General features: G+C 51.8%; 2 protein-coding genes across 3 annotated transcripts; one reads left to right on the plus strand and one right to left on the minus strand.

The window, feature by feature from the left end:
• The first annotated feature begins 2,366 nt into the window (after positions 1 to 2,366).
• GLS2 (glutaminase 2) lies at positions 2,367 to 16,997 on the plus strand. 2 transcript variants are annotated; one of them, XM_062203438.1, is made up of 18 exons: positions 2,367 to 2,701; positions 8,277 to 8,376; positions 8,765 to 8,886; positions 9,465 to 9,594; positions 10,074 to 10,153; positions 10,239 to 10,402; positions 10,622 to 10,680; positions 12,098 to 12,130; positions 12,431 to 12,489; positions 13,322 to 13,388; positions 13,520 to 13,570; positions 13,764 to 13,940; positions 14,890 to 15,021; positions 15,154 to 15,246; positions 15,389 to 15,450; positions 15,830 to 15,906; positions 16,117 to 16,180; positions 16,310 to 16,997. In XM_062203438.1, the coding sequence occupies exons 1-18, from the start codon at positions 2,520 to 2,522 to the stop codon at positions 16,464 to 16,466; spliced, it is 1,809 nt and encodes a 602-aa protein (XP_062059422.1). In that variant the 5' UTR covers positions 2,367 to 2,519; the 3' UTR covers positions 16,467 to 16,997. The 2 variants fall into 2 exon arrangements, with proteins under 2 accessions (XP_062059422.1, XP_062059423.1); XM_062203439.1 differs by lacking the exon at positions 2,367 to 2,701 and adding an exon at positions 2,718 to 2,921.
• SPRYD4 (SPRY domain containing 4) lies at positions 16,960 to 18,966 on the minus strand. Its single transcript, XM_062203440.1, has 2 exons — positions 18,805 to 18,966; positions 16,960 to 18,460 (listed from the first exon to the last, which is right to left on the minus strand). The coding sequence occupies exons 1-2, from the start codon at positions 18,887 to 18,889 to the stop codon at positions 17,922 to 17,924; spliced, it is 624 nt and encodes a 207-aa protein (XP_062059424.1). The 5' UTR covers positions 18,890 to 18,966; the 3' UTR covers positions 16,960 to 17,921.
• Positions 18,967 to 19,166: the final 200 nt, after the last annotated feature.

A 19,166-nucleotide genomic window follows, 5' to 3' on the forward strand; every position in this document is an offset into this window, starting at 1 on the left:
AACAATCTTCCATTTTGACTAGTTAACACTCCAGTTCTTTATAGAACAAATGAGTCTCTAAATCATTCTCTAAACACAAACATCAAGTTTCCAGTTTCGCCCACAGAGGATTTAGCTTTTCTTATTTAAGGATTCAAAATCATTAAGACCAGCCCTCTCTCATTCCCCCACAGAACTCTGGCACAGCCAGGGACTAATCTGAAACGCCAATAATAGAGACACGTGGAAGGGTTTTCCTTTACTTATGAAAACACTCACTTCCAGCTACCCACGTCACAGTTGGCTAATACTTTAGCACTGACTCAACCAGAAGAGCCCTTTTCAAAACAAAGCAAAACAGGACCTGACCCTGCTAAGTTTGAATCACCTGAGATGACCAACTTGTTCTTGAATTTCTTACACTTTGCACAGTGCTAAGGGCTTCCCAATTTCCCGTTCTTGCTCCATCCTCCTGCAAAGGCAGCAATATTGGAGAGGAGGCACAATCAGTCCAAGGGTCAAAGTGCAGCTGGGGCTAGTTCTCTATACAAAAAAGAACCTTCTATCGTCTACAGGTGTGTTTCCTTCACTCTCAACCGGTTCCTATTAGCAGAAGAGTGCAGGGAGAAAAAGAGGAACTTCAGTGCTGATTATAACTAATGCTGATCCAACGCAGCAGAGGTAGGAAGTAAAAGAAAATAACTTCTGAGCAACACTTAAAAATTCCTTAACATATGGTCTTTTTCCTCTTGAACGGATTCAAAATGCTTCATAGAAATAGTAATACTCCTAACGAACAAGGATAAAAAGAGCTTGTTACATATGGAGAAACCAGTATTGGATTGAGTACTAAGACTCGAATTTTGCCTCTGAGGCAAAGCCACCCACGAGACAGCAAGCTGGAGTCCCCGAAATTAAGGGGAGTCCCACTGACAGAACAGAGAATGCCTACCGAAGGGAAAAACAAACAGAAAGAAAAGAAAGGTCACTCCAACTGATTTCAAACCAAATAAACCCTCCAACCCTAAGCAATGCAAAGGAGAGCCGCCTGGCCACAGAACACAGTGGAGTCTGGTTTTGACACTTCATTTTCCCACGGTTATCTGTGGTTTATTGTAATTCAAAAGTGACAAGAAAACTTTGATACAGCCAGAGCTGCCTCAAGAGACAGTCTGCCTACCATAATGCCCCTAAGTAAAATATTTCAGGGGAGGCCTCATTACTCGCAGGGTAATTCCACCCGATCGTTAATTTCTGGGATGGAGAGAGAGCCGTCTTGCAGTCAGGGAGACTTGGGTCTAATCTCTGGCTCTGTCCTTACCAGCCGAGTTCTCTCATCCAAGAAGTCCTAATCTCTGAGTCTCGGCTTCCTTACCTTCAAACCGTCGCTAGTAACAACTGCTTCGTAGGCGGGTCTGTGGCGTGAGAAGCCATCTTGGCGGCTGGCACGCACTCAGTAACGGCTATGAGTTACAGAATGAGTTCTTACTAAACACTGAGGCAGGTCGGTGCTGAGCAGTCGCAAGCTCAAGTTCTCCCAGCGGCGGAAGACAAAACCCTCGCACGTGCTTTGTGCACCGCGCCCTGTCGGCTCTCGACGAGGGCAAGCGACCGAAACTTGGGCTTATAAAATGTTTGTGTCCGCTGCCAGGTTGTTCAAGTCCTAACTCTACAAATAAGGAAACGAACCCTACACAGCCACCAAGTAAATTCTAGAAAGGCGGCTCCGGAACACGGGGGCCCTCACCACCACCGCCGCCGCCACCCAGGCGACCGCCTCGCCGCCCCGCGCTCACTAGCGCGTTCCCGGCTGTCGCCATCCGCCTCTGCACGCACCACCCCGCGCGTCGGCGACCAGCCTGCGCTCGGCCTCCAGGCCGCGCCCCGCGACGGCCGGGCCTGGCCTTCGAAATGTCGAAGGCCGCTAGGTGACTTCTGAACAGGGCCCACTCCTAGCCTTCTCTCTCGAGGCAGCGCCCGCTTCTCTATCCGAGAGTTCCATCATCCTTCCCGGGCTGGGCCCCTGTGATACCCCAGGGCCTCACAGGCCCTCGGCCTCGCCTTTCCCGCCCTGAGCGCCTGCACGCACCGCCGACCTTAGAGGCCCGTGCGCGGAAGAATCCACGGGCCTTTGCTCCCTTCTCGCCTCCTTGTTCTTATTGGGTAGTCTCACCTTTTCCCCGCCCCCAAGATTTTGACTTCGTTAAGGATTGGGCCTGGGCGTTGTCCATCCCGACAGCCCCCCCCCCCCATGCCCCTGCGCTGTCCGCCGCCTTTTGCCCACTAGACCGCCCGACCGCAACTCTCCCTTATCCCTTGCACTCCCCGACCATTCCTCGTCTGGGTGGAACGGGCGCACCTGGCCGCGGCCAGGGACTGGCCCCTCCTCCTGCCCCAACCCCACCCACCGGGCTCCTCTCCCCCAGCTCCCGAGCCTCGCGCTCCATCCCAGAGCGCCCGCGCCTCCTCCGCCCGTCGCTCTCGCCCGCAGCTCGGACGCAGCCGGGGCGCTCGGGCAGAGCCCGCGGCGCGCGCGGGGCATGCGCTCCATGAGGGCTCTGCAGAACGCGCTGAGCAGGGCCGGCAGCCGCTGCCGGCGGGGAGGCTGGGGTCACCCGAGTCGGAGCCCTCTCCTTGGCGGGGGCGTCCGGCACCACTTCAGTGAGGCCGCGGCGCAGGGCAGAGAGCCGCCGCACATCCACCAGCCGCTGCGCCAGGATGAGTAAGGCTCGCGGGACAGGGGCCGGGGACAGGCTCGCTCCCACTCCCACCGCCCCCTTCCCCAGAGAGCGCATCTCTTCTCCCCCTCTCCTCGCTCAGTAGCCTGCGATGCCTTTCCCTTTAGATTTGGGGCTCTGGGTCCGCCGCGCTCGGGCGGTTAACTGCCGTGCGCCCGGGAGGGCGTTTGGGCAGGTCGGTCCTCGGGATGATGCCTGTCCAAGGTGCGTATTCAGCTGGGGGCGCAGTGGGTTTGGAGTGTTGCGTGGTGCACGTGTCTGAGCGCAGGGCCGCGTGCGCGCGCGCGCCCACCCGTACCCTCCCTCACCTACCCGCGCCGCGTGTGAGTTTTGGGGGGATGCGTGGGTCTGGAACAGCCTCCTGCTTCGGGTGCAGGCGTACTTGGAGCTTTGTATCCTCTGCAGGTAATGGGTGATGCGTGGGTATTATGGGTGCGCAGGTACATGCGTTGTGTGTCCGATGGATGCGTAGCAGGGCCCCCTAATATATAGAATAAGGGCGGCTTTACAAATCGGTTGTTGAGGAAGAGGAGACCAGTTCTAATGAGGAAAATCGTTGACACGCAGGTTTCCCTGGCTAGGGCGGGTCAGAACGGTTGTTCCTACTGCTTGGGCTCCCTGATTTAAAGGGTTCTCTTTCCGTGGGCACTTCTTCCTCCCGTGAGGCCGAACCTCCCTCTCCTTCATCACCCAGGAACTCTGGGTGATTGAGCCTTTTTTTTTTTTTTCTCCTGAGCTTGAAATCCAGTCCTCCCAGAGGGCCAGCTAGACAATGTCCAAGTGTCAATGCCGTTTACCTAATGACGCTGGGAAACACAGGCACACCGTAATCAAAGTCGGCAGGCTGACATAGCACACTGCCTCACCATCAGTGAAGTCCCTGTCCTCCACGGTAACAGACCAACAGATGTTTATTCCTAATAATCGTTATTATGCCGCAGTTTTGCCATTAGCCTCTCAGAGATGTAGAACATTAAAAGGGTAAGCCCTCTCCCTCCTGTTCCAGCGTCTGTCCTAAATAATCACCAGGGGACAAGTAGTTTTGGGATACAGCTAAGACTTCACCTTCCTCCCTCTCCAAACCTTCTGTGGGGGAGGTAGAGGTACCCCTGGTTCTGCCTCCCTCTCCATCTCCTTGTCCAGGGGAATCCGGCGCTGGGATGTCTGTAGGGGACTCGTTTCTACTTCCTGTGGCTGCTCGTTTCCCCACGGCCTGGGACTGGTGCCCCCTGGGCAGAAGCGGGTGAGAGCACCAGGGTGGTGGGCTCTGGCAGCAAAGGAGGGCAGCAAAGTGGAGATGCTGCGATTTGGGTCACTGTTTTGTTTGGGTTTGTTTTGTTTTTAAATATTTAGCTTTATTGTGTTTCTAATTTTAAAGAAAACCAAGATAAATACAGAGTGTCAAGGAAAAAATAAAGATCTCAGTGTTACCGAAAATCAATTAATGATGTACCCATATATAGCCTATACATGTATGTGTATGCATGTAATTTAACTAAAATGGCACCCTAATATTCATGTTCTTTGGTAGCCTATCTTTTCTATTTCTCAACTGCTTTTACTGTCATTGAACTTATGTGTATGTCACTTGGCATTTTTAATAGCTGCCAAAAAATGTTGAGGTATCACAACTTATTTAAACCAATCTTCCTTAAGGAAGATGAGTCAGTCTTACCCGTTTTCTGTCCATCCCTTCCTAAATACCTTGTGCCTGAATAAGCAAACATAGTTTTCCAACTTAAAGATAAGTAGTATCATACTATGTACACTGTTTTACAATGTTCTTCTTTTAGTTAATGTTACATCTTAGAGATAATTACATATCAATAGAGCACTACCTAGTTTCTTCTTTTATACTGCATGATATCTGTTATATGAATATAACATAATTTAGCTAACCAATTATCTACTGATGCACAGTTTGTTTCCAATCTTACTAACAATGCAGTGAGTAACTGTGAATATGTTACTTTGCAAGTATGTGAGTATACCTGCAAGATAAATTACTGGAAGTAAAATCATTGATTTAAAGGATTTTCATCGGTCTTAATTAGCTATCATATTTGGAAATGAACTGATAAAATAATTCCTCTAAATTGGTTATATTAATAGGATAACTTTTTTTTTTTTTTGACAGGCAGAGTGGACAGTGAGAGAGAGAGACAGAGAGAAAGGTCTTCCTTTTTGCCGTTGGTTCATCCTCCAATGGCCGCCGTGGCTGGCGCACCGCGCTGATCCGATGGCAGGAGCCAGGTGTTTATCCTGGTCTCCCATGGGGTGCAGGGCCCAAGAACTTGGGCCATCCTCCACTGCACTCCCTGGCCACAGCAGAGAGCTGGCCTGGAAGAGGGGCAACCGGGACAGAATCCGGTGCCCCAACCGGGACTAGAACCTGGTGTGCCGGTGTTGCGGGGGAGGATTAGCCTATTGAGCCACGGTGCCGGCCTGGATAACTCTTGAAGACCAAGAAGTCTTCAGTACCTAGAATTCTAGGTGTTATAAGCCAGTGGGGCCTTCCTAGCCATGCTACTTGGTAATTCTTACTGAAGACCCACTGTGTGCTAGGGACTTTGCTCAGTGCTAAGGAGACAAAGATCTAACAGTGGAGCAAGGGAGATTTCCATGACACTACGATGGTCACACAGTAGCAGAAGCAAAACCTGGAGGTCTGAGGAAGCCTTTATGGAGTAGGTGACATTTGATAGGGACCTTGAAGGATGAGCAGGACTGTGCTGGGTGAAGATGATTCCATGCAGCATTACCACGTAAGCAAAGGCCAGGAAGTCTTTTGGGGCGCCATCTTCGGTCATAACTGTCATAACTGGTGGGGGGCATCATGGGGAATAGGAAAGGAAGGTTGGCAGATTTTAAAGAGCCTTAATGGGCTGATGTTGTGGCACAGCAGGTTAAGCTGCCACTTGTGCATTATCAGAGTGCCAGTTCCCTTGTCAAGTGTCCATTGAAGTCCCAGCTACTCTGCTTCCAACCCAGCTTCCTGATAATGTGCCTGGGAAGGCAGCAGATGATGGCCCAAATAGTTGGGTCCCTGCCACTCACATGAGAGACCCAGATGGAGTTCCAGGCTCCTGCTTGTGGCCTGGCCCAGCCCTGGCTGTTGCAGCCATTTGGGGAGTAAACCAGCAGATGGAAGATCTCTTTCAGTTTCTCCCTCTCTGACTGCCTGCATTTCAAATAAATAATTCTTTAAAAAAAAAAAAAGAAAATTCAGAGGTGGAAATTAAAAATAAGTAAATGCCCATACCAAGAAAGAAGAACTTAGAACTTAGTTGTATAGGCAGTACAGACATAACCAACGTTTTCTGTGTTTGTTTCTTCTTTTTAATTTTATTTGTTTGCTTGAGATGCAGAGATAGTGAGCAGTCCCATTTACTGGTTTACTCCTTAAGTGTCCACAATGGCCAGAATTCTGCAGGGCTGACGCCAAGAGCAGGGAAGCTCAATGCAGTTCTCCCAAGTGGGTGTCAGCAACACAATTACTTGAGCCATCACTGTTGTCCTCTGTGTTAGTAGGGCGGTAGAATAAGGAGTCAGAAATGGGACTTGAACCCAGGCAACCTGATAAGAGACACTGGCATCCTAATTAGTTTCTTCCTTCCTTCCTCTTTCTTTTCTTTTTTTTCTTTTTCTTTTTCTTTTCCTTTTTCCCCTCCCTCCCTCCTTCCTTCCTTTCTTCTTTTTCTTTCATTTATTTGAAAGAATTAGAGAGAGATCTTCCTTCAGCTGGTTCATTCCCCAAATGGCCGCAATAGCTGGAGCTGGGCCAATCTGAAGACAGGAGCCAGGAGCTTCTTCCAAGTCTCCCAAGTGGGTACAGGGACCTGAGTACTTGGGTCATTTTCTGCTGCTTTCCCAAGCACATTCGCAGGGAGCTGGGTCAGAGGTGGAGCAGTCGGGACTCTGAACTGGCACCCGTGAACTGCACCTGATACCAATGTTGCAGGCATCTGCTTAACCCACTGCGCCACAGCACCAGCCCCTACCAATAGTTTTTAAGTACAGAAATTACATTTGAATTTTAGAAAGGTAATTGGCACGTTGGTGGATGATGGATTAGAAGTCAAGCGATTTGGTAACAGACAATAAAGAGCTGATGAGGGGCCGGCACTGTGGTGTAGTGGGTAAAGCCGCTGCCTGCAGTCCTGGCATCCCATATAGGTGCCCATTTGAGTCCTTTGCTGCTCCACTTCCTATCCAGCTCTCTGCTATGGCCTAGGAAAGCAGTGGAAGATGGCCCAAGTCCTTGGGCCCCTGCACCTGCGTGGAAGACCTGGAAGAATCTCCTGGCTTGGGATCAGCCCAGCTCCAGCCATTGCGGCCATTTGAGGAGTGAACCAGTGGATGGAAGACCTACCTCTCTCTAACTCTGCCTTTCAAATAAATAAATACATATTTTTTTTTAAAAAAAAAGAAGAGACCTGAGCCAGCGCCATGGCTCAATAGGCTAATCCTCTGCCTTGCGGCGCCGGCACACCGGGTTCTAGTCCCGGTCGGGGCACTGATCCTGTCCCGGTTGCCCCTCTTCCAGGCCAGCTCTCTGCTGTGGCCAGGGAGTGCAGTGGAGGATGGCCCAAGTGCTTGGGCCCTGCACCCCATGGGAGACCAGGAGAAGCACCTGGCTCCTGCCTTAGGATCAGCGCGGTGCGCCGGCTGCAGCGCGCCAGCCACGGCAGCCATTGGAGGATGAACCAACGGCAAAAAGGAAGACCTTTCTCTCTGTCTCTCTCTCTCACTGTCCACTCTGCCTGTCAAAAAAAAAAAGAAGAGACCTGGATTTTGAGCACTTATACTCTAATCACTGCACTAACCAGTTAATAACTGAACAAATGATTCTATCACTCTGAGCTTTACTTTCTAATAAACAAACAAATGAGCTGATGATAAAGAAGCATGATATACCGAGCATGTACTTTGTCAGTTTTCCACAGAATTATCTTAGTTAAGCCTCACATGACTGTTGTGATGTAGTCATCCCCCCCAACCCTTACTTTACAGATAGAAAGCAGGCTGAGCTAGCTTGAGTGACCTACCCAAGGCCATATGCAATCAACAATAAACTCTGGTTCTTTCTACTGCACCCGGCTGGCACAGGGGAAAGGAGAATAGAGGGTGGACTTGAGAGACATTGTGGTGGTGTATGCATCCCATGTTGTTAACCAACTGAACGTGGACCTACGGTGTGGGACTATCAAAATGATTCTGTTTCCAGCGTGGCACCGGGTAGGTGTTAATGCTATTATTACCCTAGGCAGGTGAGATAAGTCAGATCTGGACGTGTTTTTAGTGCCTGTGGGAGATCTAGCCATGGCGGTGTCTACAAGGCTGCTAGAAATACAGGGCTGAAGGTTAGGAGTGAAGGAAAGCTGGAGAGCAAGATTTACAACTTCTTAGGACAGATGTGAAAGTTGGAATTCTGGGGAGAGCTCTGAGAGACCAGGGAGGAGGCACAGCCTGAGGACAGCCAAGCTCATGCACAAGGAGGAGCAGCAGGAAGTGGTTCTCAGGCTCCTGCCCTCCTCCCCCATCTCTGCCCCCAAACAGGGATGCAACACAGAGTGGCATGCTGTCCCGCCTGGGTGACCTGCTCTTCTACACCATTGCCGAGGGACAGGAACGCATTCCGATCCACAAGTTCACCACCGTAAGTTGACATCTACTTGTTCAGACCCCGCACTCCATACAGTCTCTGGGAAGTGGGAAAAAGGAAGGCGGGACAAGTCCAGGGCAGCTAATGGGTTGCTCTGTGAGGATGGAGACAACAGATGGGTGATGACAGATGCCTAGGTAGACGTGTGGATCCCATCTCTGCCCTAGGGTTGCAAAATAAAAAACTCGGGGCACCCTCCCCCCAAGATTTAAAAACCCAGTGGCTGGTGAGAGTGGCAGGAAACCGCTTCAAAGCTGCTACCTCCCTTCCTTTCTAAGCCTCCATTTGTTCCACCTATTGTAGTCGTTGGGGTTGAGCTAATTAGTAGGTGAAAGGAGCATTGTTGGAGCTGACTTTACCAGGCCCCTTCTTTCCCCTAAAGGCACTGAAGGCCACTGGGCTGCAGACCTCAGACCCCCGGCTCCGGGACTGCATGAACCAGATGCGCCGCACGGTTCGAGAGTCCAGTAGCGGTGGCCTCTTGGATCGAGATCTCTTCCAAAAGTGAGGGCCCCAGAAACGGGAGCACTACTCGCAAAACTACTCTGTGGACGCAGACTTTCCAAGCAGGAAAGGCTCTTCGGGGTCATATACTTTAAACCCTCACTTTATTATTTATTACACAATACGCGGATACTCTTTATAAAAGTTCAAAAATATAGAAATATACAATCCCCTTTCCCTGTCTTCCCAATCCCTGGGCCCTTTCCCCAAAGTAAACACTGTTAAGATTAGTGGGGTGACTTCTTGATAGTACACTATGTATTTACATACTTATGTGAATATATGTAATTTATGACAGGATTTTTAACATGAACATGACAGACTGTATGTATTGTGCTGGTTTTTCTGATCCCAAGATGTTATGTGGTGGGACGTCTTCCCATGTAATTACAAGCTCATTTCAGAGGCGAGGAAACTAAGAGCTAGAAAGACAAGCTGACATGTCAGAGGTCACACAGCCGATGGTCCCAAACCCGATGGCTGCTCATAACCTCTTTGTCCCCAACTTCCACGGCTCCAGCGTGAGTCCCAGCTGCATCTGTCTCCAGTCCCCTAATCCAGTCATGTCTGGGATCCAGGTGTGTGAGCAGCAACATTGTGCTCCTGACCCAGGCTTTCCGGAAGAAGTTCGTCATTCCTGATTTTGAGGAGTTCACGGGCCACGTGGATCGCATCTTTGAGGATGCCAAAGAGCTCACTGGAGGCAAAGTGAGGACCAGGGGACTGAGGGAGGGGCAAGGGCTCTGGGCCAGACACCCCTTTCTTAGAGATTTTCTGGGGCTGGGAATCCAGCAGATGAGAGATAACAAGCAAAACCTGTTCCTATACAGGTGATTCCTAGAGCAGGTTGGGGAGCCCCAGGTCCTTATGGAGACAATTGACATAGTCAGCAGAGCTTTCAAAGAGACTTACAGGGTAACTGAGCCTAAAAACCAAAAAGCAAAGTTGAGCCCAAAAATTTATTTTACTTTCCATGAGCTTTACAGGATTGGAGCTGCAGAAAGATAGGGCCCTCTAAGACTTAAGGCTTGGGTGTTTCTGGGAGCACTAGGCAGGTGGGACCCCTTTGCCCTGCAGGAGACAGAATCTGAGCTTTTATCTAGACGACTCTCCTGACCAAGAAGCTCAGCTCTGTGCCTCTTCTGCACAGCCACGTGTCTTTCTTCTCTCCACCCACTCATGCCCAGGTGGCAGCCTACATCCCTCAGCTGGCCAAGTCAAACCCAGACCTGTGGGGCGTCTCCCTGTGTACGGTGGACGGTCAGCGGTGAGATGCTGGGTGAGAGGGAGGGGAGGCAGGGCACAGGTGATGACCAAGGGCCGGCCCTTTCATGGTACTTGTCTGCCCCCAGGCACTCCGTGGGCCACACAAAGATCCCCTTCTGCCTGCAGTCCTGTGTGAAGCCCCTCACCTACGCCATCGCCATCAGTACCCTGGGCACTGACTATGTGCACAGATTTGTGGGCAAGGAGCCCAGTGGCCTGCGCTACAACACGCTCTCCCTCAATGAGGAAGGTGAGCACCACTGAGGGCTCCGACCAAACTCGTGTCTACCCCTTCTCATACCACCTGCCCCCAGCCCTGATTGTTCTGTGTCTCCACCCTTCCCGATTAGCCAGGCCAGGCCTTCCTCCTCAGCACATTAATCTTCCTAGTCTAACCTTCAGGGTGGGCGGGCTGTAAAGGAGGCTTTGTTCAGGGCTGACAGGCTCTGGGTGGTTTCTGTTTCCCCAGGAATCCCCCATAACCCTATGGTCAATGCTGGTGCCATCGTTGTCAGCTCCCTGATCAAGGTCAGTGCCACCCTACCCTCCTGAACGGTTCTCTTCCCTAAGCCCCCTTGATCCTATATCCCTCATAATCTGTTTAGCACTGGTGGGACCCTAATTCCTTTGAGGGTCCCCAGCAGACACAAGGGAGCACAGCAGGGCCCCACATGCTACACTGAGGGTGTTAGTAAAAGGGACTGCACCACCTCCCCCACTGCCACCTTGTACAGCGCCTGCCCCCCCGCATGAGTCTAGAGCCCAGACCTTGCTGGCCATTAGGGAAGTGAGCAGGTCCTGACCTCTGCCTGGGACCAAGGGCCAAATGCCAGAGACAGGGGGAGGACAACACTGTTCAGCACCGATTGGCCACTTCTGGGTGAGGAACACATGAGGAAAGGGTGAATGGCCAGGCCAGGGCAGTTGTTCACGTCACCTGGAACTGTGAGTTGGCCTTGAGCAAGGCTGTCAGGCTGGCTCATCAGCTATAGGCCTCCAAGGGCTTGAGCAAGAACCTGGGGCAGCGTAGGCCGTGACACTCTGGAGCCAATCACAGCCCCTCCTGGGGAAGGTGGTGTTAGGATCCCTCCCCTGGGGAAGCAGGTGTCAGAGTCCCTGTGGTGTTGACACTGTAGTTGACACATACATGGAGCAACGTGTCTGGGAGTGACCAGGCCGCCTGTCACCTCATTCTGTGATGACACCATCTGCAGCCCTGTGTCTGGGGACCTGCCTCATCCCATTCTCACCTACACAGGCCCTACCAGACTCGACTCTTAGCTAAAATCATTAGCTTTATTTCAGTTATAGGTAAAATAATACACGACAGACATCCTCATCCCATTCCTGCCACACCATCCAGTCTTGGAGATGGTATTGGAGTTGGGAGAGGGACAGAGTAAGGCTGTAACAGGGGGTGTAAGGAGTGGGGACAGAGATCAGGCATAGGGGTTGGGGACGGGACTGGAGTTAGAAAAATGATATGACTTATTTGAAAGGCAGAGAGACAAAGATTTCTCATCCTCTGGTTCACTATCCCAAATGCCCACAATATCCAGGCCTAGGCGAGGCTGAATCAAGGACTCTCACATGGGTGGCAAGGACCCAACTACTTGAGCCTCCCTGCTGTCTCCCAGGCTGTGCGTTAGAAAGCTGGGGCCAGGCACAGAAGCTGGAATGAGAATCAGGCACTCTGATATGACATGTGGGCATCCCACCTGGCGTCATAACTGTTGCACCAAATGCTTGCCCCGGTTTGGTTTCTAAGATCACCAGATAATGTGTGGATACAAAAAGGTCCCCATTATATTTTTCAGAAGATTGTAAAATGTAACATATTCCAAGTAGCAAGACCAGTCTAACATTTTAACCCCAGGTCCTCCTCACCTTGCCTCTGTCATCCTGCTAGGCTTGAATACTGACAGCTCGCTCTCTCTCTCTGCAGATGGACTGTAACAAAGCGGAAAAGTTTGACTTTGTAAGTTCCCTTGCTACTCAGCCCCTGGTTGCTTTTCTCCTTGGCATGCTGTCCCCTCCAGCTGCCTCTGTGGTTGACTAATCCCACTATCAGGTGCACCAGCCATACTTAGAAACCTTATCTCGGGATGTGTGGGAATCAGCTGGCCTCGGAGAGCAGAGCCCCTTGAATCCCCTGCCCGGCTGGGCAAAGCTGGGAGGAAGACAGAGTAGTTCCAATGGCCTGGTCAGCCTGAGATGTGTTTAATAGGGGTCCTTGGGCAAGTAATGCCTCCCATGCCCCGTCTTCTCTTCTCTTCAGGTGTTGCAGTATCTGAACAAAATGGCTGGGAATGAATACATGGGGTTCAGCAATGCCACGTAAGGAGGGCCCTGTTCAGATGGGCTGAGCAGGCTGAGGGGGACTGTGAGGTGGGAGAAAGGATCGGTGAGAGAGAGGATCGTGGGAGGAAGAAGCCTTGGGAGCCCTGGCCTCCCACCTTCCTGTGAGCCCCTTCGCTGACACTTGTTTGCTATGTGAAATAACCTGTTCCTTTCCCAATTCGTGGGTAACGAGTGAGGCCGTGTGATGCCCTGTGCCTAAGCCCTTTCTTGCCAAGATTTTCCACAAGCTAAACACCAGCTCTCCTAGACATCTAGGCAGTCTGGGCTGGTTTTGTTTGTGTTTTTGCCATTTTACAAGAAAGCTCTGCTGAGAGTTGGCTCAGGGTCAGATGTTTCCTCTGCTGCTGGTATTGCTGGCAGAAGGTAGAAGGGGCTTGGCCGGTGCCGCGGCTCAATAGGCTAATCCTCCGCCTTGCGGCGCCGGCACACCGGGTTCTAGTCCCAGTTGGGGTGCTGGATTCTGTCCCGGTTGCTCCTCTTCCAGGCCAGCTCTCTGCTATGGCCCGGGAGTGCAGTGGAGGATGGCCCAAGTGCTTGGGCCCTGCACCCGAATGGGAGACCAGGAGAAGCACCTGGCTCCTGGCTTCAGATCAGCACGGTGCGCCAGCTGCGGCGGCCACTGGAGGGTGAACCAACAGCAAAAGGAAGACCTTTCTCTCTGTCTCTCTCTCTCACTGTTCACTCTGCCTGTCCAAAAAAAAAAAAAAAAAAGGTAGAAGGGGCTTAGTTTACTTACATCTGTGATGGACATCTGACTCCCCAAACCCATCCTGCAAACTCCAAGCACTAAATTGAGTATTTGCCTCAGATTTCAGTCAGAGAAGGAGACTGGGGATCGGAATTACGCCATCGGCTATTATCTCAAGGAAAAGAAGGTAACTGGGACAGGCTGGGAGGAAGAGTCCCTGGGACTCCTGCTGCTGGTGGAGTGTTCGGGACGGGGACCGGGGCTGAGCCCTGGCAGTGTGAAGGGCTCAGAGAAAGGCTCCCCTCCTTCTCCTTGCAGTGCTTTCCTAATGGGGTGGACATGATGGCCGCCCTTGATCTCTACTTCCAGGTAAGCAAGCAGTGCCCAGGGCCAAGGAAGCAGGACACACTGCCCTCCTTACTCCGGCCCGCGGGAGGGAATCTCCTTCCAAGTGGTTCTGGAGGCCGTCAGACACAGCTGGGGAACTTGTCCAGAGATCTAGATGCCAAGAGCAGTGTGTTCAGGTCCACACCACACCCTGGCCTCTCCCTTCTCTTCACAGCTGTGCTCCGTGGAGGTCACCTGTGAATCGGGCAGCGTCATGGCAGCCACCCTTGCCAATGGTGGGATCTGCCCCATCACCGGCGAGAGCGTGCTGAGCGCTGAAGCAGTGCGCAATACCCTCAGCCTCATGCATTCCTGCGGCATGTATGACTTCTCCGGCCAGTTTGCCTTCCACGTGAGTGTCTCTGGCCCTTCCACTCACCTGCCAAGAGCCCAGTGCCAAGAAGAGAGGATACTGTGTCTCTGAAGATAGGAGAAGTGGAAGAACACTTGGTTCTGCCTGTCACTCTCCAGCTCTCAGGCTGGAGAACTCCCAATTCCAGGCAGTTAGGCTGAGGCTCTCAGGGGAGTTTACCAAACACACCACATTCCTCACACACGTAAACCTGTGATGTCAGGCCTCTAACCCGCTCTTCCCTCCTGCATCTCAGCTTAGGGTCACTTCTAAACAGTGGCTTTTCTTTCCACCACCACCACCCCCCCGCCTTTTTTTTTTTTTTTTTGAAAGGCACAGTTAAGAGAGTTAGGGAGAGAACCTTCCAACTTCTGCTTCACTCCCAACATGGGCACAACGGCTGGGGCTGGGCCAGGCCAAAACCAGGAGCCTGAACTCCATCTGGGTCTCCCACGTGGGTGCAGGGGCCCAAAGACTTGGGAAGCTGGATTGGAAGTTGAGCAGTTGGGACTTGAACCAGCTGGCAATGCAGGTGGCAGCTTAACCCATAGTGCCACAACGCTGGTCCTACAAGTGGCTTTCCTAACTGCCCTCTCAAGTGGGCCCTGCCTGACCACTGCTCATGGTGCCTACCGTTTTTCTTCCCAGTGTTTGTCAAAATTATTTTTGTCTGTTAACCTGTGTGTTGCCTGTTTCCTATACCAGAATGTTAGTTAAATGACAATTTTAGCACATCAACCAGCATGCTGTTAATATTCATAAGTAGTTCCTAACTGAAATGATGAGCTGAGGAAGTGAAGGGCAGGAGTAAGAAAGGGACTAATTAACAAGCCCGAAGGTTGAGGTAGGGTGTGCCTCACCTGTGCAGCCACATGGGATAGCTGACTGGTTTATTTTCCCAGATGTGGGACACCCCCAACTCATCCTCAGCTCCAACTCTGTTTGCCAGGTGGGCCTGCCAGCCAAGTCAGCCGTGTCAGGGGCCATTCTGCTGGTGGTACCCAATGTTATGGGAATGATGTGTCTGTCACCTCCCTTGGATAAGCTCGGGAACAGCCACAGGGGCATCAACTTCTGCCAGGTAAGCTGCTTTGCACACAGGACTTAATAAATTGAGCAGTACATTTAAATGGCAGCTGTTGAAGTAAAGCAATTTTGAGTTCCTTCTAAGTACAAGGTCTGAGTATACCATATCCATGGCCTACAATTCTAGAGGTTGGTGTCTCTTTTCAACTTCCACAACTATGACAACCTGCGGCACTGTGCGCGGAAGTTGGACCCACGGCGTGAAGGGGGAGAAGTCCGGGTAAGGAAAACCCCAGTTGGCTGTTACGTACTTCAGAAGAGAACATCCCACCGCATTGCAGCAATGCCCTTGGCCAGGCTTCCATGGGGAAGGTCACAGGGAAGCCACAGTCAATCTCAAGTGGGTGTGATTTGTGTTCCAGAACAAGACGGTGGTGAACCTGCTATTTGCTGCCTATAGTGGAGATGTCTCAGCTCTGCGAAGGTAATTCTGAGGCACAGATCTTAGGAGACAGAATGGACACAGGTGGCATCTGAATGATGTATTTTTTTTAAAAAGTGCTTGCTTGCCATACGGTAAGAACTTGATTCATGACAGCCACTGTTATTAACTTGGGTGTTAGGAGCAGAATGAGGGGAGGCAGGGACCCTGTCTGAAATGACCAACAACAAATGAGTACTCATCTCTCTGTGATGGGAGTAAATCTCTTCTGGGTATAAAACACAGGTTATACAGAGCCCACAGACCTTGCCATAAACTGTTTTACTTTTTCTGGAACATATCCATCTGACCCCACTCCAGAAAGGACACTAATGATTCTAGACTGAGCCAGGTAACTTAAGCCACTTTCCACTCCCTTCAGGTTTGCCTTGTCAGCCATGAATATGGAACAGAAAGACTACGACTCCCGCACGGCTCTGCATGTTGCTGCAGCTGAAGGTATGTGAAGGGCTAAAGAGAAACATTCTAAACCCTTCCCCACCAAGGGTGCCCCCACTGTGTGTGTGTGTCCTCGACTAGTTGGGGCTGCAACTGTTTTTGTCCAGATGCCTTTTCCCCTCCCGTCTTGGTACAGACTCCAGCAGCCAAGGGTCTGCCTCAAAGGGTTCAGCAATTGTACCCTCATTTTTCTTCTGCTTGTATTCCTAGGACACACTGAAGTTGTTAAATTCCTGATCGAGGCTTGCAAAGTGAATCCTTTTGTCAAGGACAGGTGTGTAGGATGAGGCTGAAAGGGAGAGGGGGTGGGGGGCATGGCTCCCCCACTGCCCCTCAGCCACCAGACTCATGGGAACAGCTGTGGTCTGTGTCTTGGCCTGATCATAATCACTCTTCCTCCCAGGTGGGGCAACATTCCTCTGGACGATGCTGTGCAGTTCAACCACCTGGAGGTGGTCAAACTGCTCCAAGATTACCAGGACTCCTACGTACTCTCTGAGACCCAGGCTGAGGCCGAAGCTGAGGCCCTATCCAAAGAAAATTTAGAGAGCATGGTGTGATCCCGGGTCATGGACAGTCCCTGCTTAAGCATGAGCTGGCCACACACTTAACCTATAACCACCAAAAATGCTATGGAGCTACAGTGCTTCAGTGAGCACCAAGAAATTCATTTGGTGACACAGCCCAGTGCTTTCTGTGAGTCACTATACCCAGCCCCTTTGCAGACCTCAAGGACAGAAGAGGGCCTCCGTGGACACTTGCAGTAGAACCATCCATAGAGACTGTGGGCTTCTTTAAGGTACAGCCTGATGGCTTGGCCCAGTGACAACCACCCCAGGCCTTCACCTGGGTTCCCTCCTCCTCTCCCTGAAGCAACCATCACGTGAGAAACTCGGTGGAGGGGCTCCAGCTATCAAGCACATGTGTGAGTGAACAGAGTAAGACAAAAGGAGGGCCTGAGCACCTGGCCTTAGGAGTCTGGACAGATGTGGCCCCCTTAGGCAGGACTTGCTGCTGCTACTGTTAACAGCAATTTTATAGACAGAGAACGTATTTTGTGCTCAAATAAAGTTTAATTACACAAACTATAATTTTTGCTAATCCCAGTTTTCTCTTTCTCCCCAGTGGGTATCCAGTTTCATCACCATCATAGAAAGTACAATAAGAAAGAATCACAGGGTCAGACTGAGCCCAAACAATACATATTTCATAGACATATTCGCCTACCCCACCACGTTTCCCAGAACCCCAGACACTGCTTTGGGTTAGCTTGCTCTCCTTCCTCTGGAGGTTCCAAGTAGGGTAGCAATGAAGATAGAACTTCTCAAGGAGAAAGTTTCTAACACTAACCCTAGATATCCCCTTTGGTCATAGTTGATTATGACGGACTGGCTGGTGGTCAGAGGTGTAGGTGAAGAAAGATGACCTCCAGGTGAGGACAGCTGTACTGTGTGGGACTGAGGGTCTGTGGTGTTGAGGTGCTGGGGAAGGAAGGCTCTGTTCCCACCCTGACACACTAAATCAATAAAGCACTTACCAAGGGAGCCAGAGCACTCTGTGTGCTGTAGAGAGAGGGGCAACTCATTGAACGCACCTCCTCCAGCCAGAGGTAGAGATTTGGTAGAGCCCCAAGAACAAACAAGCCACATGTGAGCAAAGGGAAGGAGAGGTATCCCCATGATTAACAAATCCAAACAAAGCTCCAAGATCAGACTCAGGACAGAATACAGTCTGAGAATGGCCTGGGCACAGGTGACGCGGAGAGACTGAAGAAAGAAAGGGAAAACACACTCAAGGCAGTCTAGGAAATTGGCAGCTGTTGCGGGGGAGGGGGTGCTGGTGGTATGCCTAGCTTTCACAGGGCAGGGGAGGGAGAAGGATGAGTGAAACTGCACAGGGGACTCCACGCAGGGGTGTGGGAACCAGACCCCTGCGTGGGGCAGAGTAAAAAAGCCTTCAGACACTTAATAGAACACTGGCCAAGAACATGATTAGCGACTCCAGTGAGGAACATTCTAGAGGCCCTTGGGCACCTCAAGCCCTGAGTGAGTCAGCAGCTCTCCATCCCAAAGAGCAAAGGCAGGCACCACGGGACCCCGGAAGTCTGTCTGCAGCGTGTAGATCACAGAGACCTGGCTCACATCTACCAGGCTCAGCTTCTGCGCCTCATACTCCAGCAGCAGCCCCACTTTCTCTGGCTGCCCGATACCCTCAATCGGAGCTTTCTCATTGGCCAGCATGGTATGCCACTTGCGCTGGGCATAGGAGAACACCCAGGATCGATCATCGGCACCAATGCAGCTATCCCGGGACATGTCCACATCGGCCACTCCTATCCGGAACTGCTGGGAGCGCTTCACCGTCACCTCCCAGTAGTGTCTCCCGCTGGTGACCGCTGTGTCTGCCAGCACCACTGCCCACTCTCGGAAGCGCTCCGTATTCAGGGCCACCTTGCTGGGTTCCAATCCCACCAAGCCATACTTGACACCTGTGTCACCTTTGAAGAGCGCCAGGCTGCTGTGGGCAGTTTTTTCTTCCAGTTTGAAACTGACGCCTGCGGGTAGAGCAAAAAGACTGGATAATGACACGAGCTAGACCCTTAGGGCTGGTGATAAATTCCCACGTGAGGCAGGCAGGCAGGCAGGCAGGCGATCCTCAGCAAGCCGAGAAGAATCGGGACGCCAAACTGGCAGCAGAGGAGGTCGCCTTTAGCATGGGCGGCCCCAGGAGCCAAAAGACTCGGGGTCTAAAGAAAACAGATGGCAGCCCCGGTTTGGAACCTAGAGACTAACACAACCTGGAGAGGGGAACTGACCCGGGGTTCGGGCTGTTTCTTGGAGCGGGCTCCCGGAGTGACAGCCATTACGGAGGTAAGAGAATAAAAGTTGACAACCCTACCTCTCCGGGCTTCCGCAGCAACACCTCCCAATCGTTTGACTCCCCAGCGGCACCAGCGCAAGGAATGTGCAAAGCGCAGTGCCATCTTGCGCCACGGACGAACGCGGTGCGCCCCCGGCCTGACCCCCCGCCATCTGCAGGCCGCCGGCCCCAGCGCAGGTGCGCGGCGCCCGCGCGGCGTGATGACGTCAGGGGCCGCCTCCCCGCGCGGCGCGCTTTCCGCCGCGGCTGTCGGGTTGCAGCCAACCTTGGGTGTAGTTTACTTCCCGTTGTTATTTGCTAGAGGGCCGCTGCTCACATTTGAGCCAAATAGGACCTGGGGAGATGGTGTAGCCACGCACTTGTGTAGAATTTAGAGGCGT

The sequence above is a fragment of the Lepus europaeus genome, chromosome 10, assembly GCF_033115175.1.
Source record: "Lepus europaeus isolate LE1 chromosome 10, mLepTim1.pri, whole genome shotgun sequence".
NCBI lineage: Eukaryota > Metazoa > Chordata > Mammalia > Lagomorpha > Leporidae > Lepus > Lepus europaeus.

Coding starts and splice junctions, on each gene's coding strand:
- GLS2 (XM_062203438.1), top strand. CDS start 2,520: ATGCGCTCCATGAGGGCTCTGCAGAACGCGCTGAGCAGGGCCGGCAGC. Junction 8,887..9,464: donor GATCGAGATCTCTTCCAAAA/GTGAGGGCCCCA, acceptor TCTGGGATCCAG/GTGTGTGAGCAGCAACATTG. Junction 15,451..15,829: donor GATGTCTCAGCTCTGCGAAG/GTAATTCTGAGG, acceptor CACTCCCTTCAG/GTTTGCCTTGTCAGCCATGA.
- SPRYD4 (XM_062203440.1), bottom strand. CDS start 18,889: ATGGCACTGCGCTTTGCACATTCCTTGCGCTGGTGCCGCTGGGGAGTC. Junction 18,461..18,804: donor TGCTGCGGAAGCCCGGAGAG/GTAGGGTTGTCA, acceptor CTCTACCCGCAG/GCGTCAGTTTCAAACTGGAA.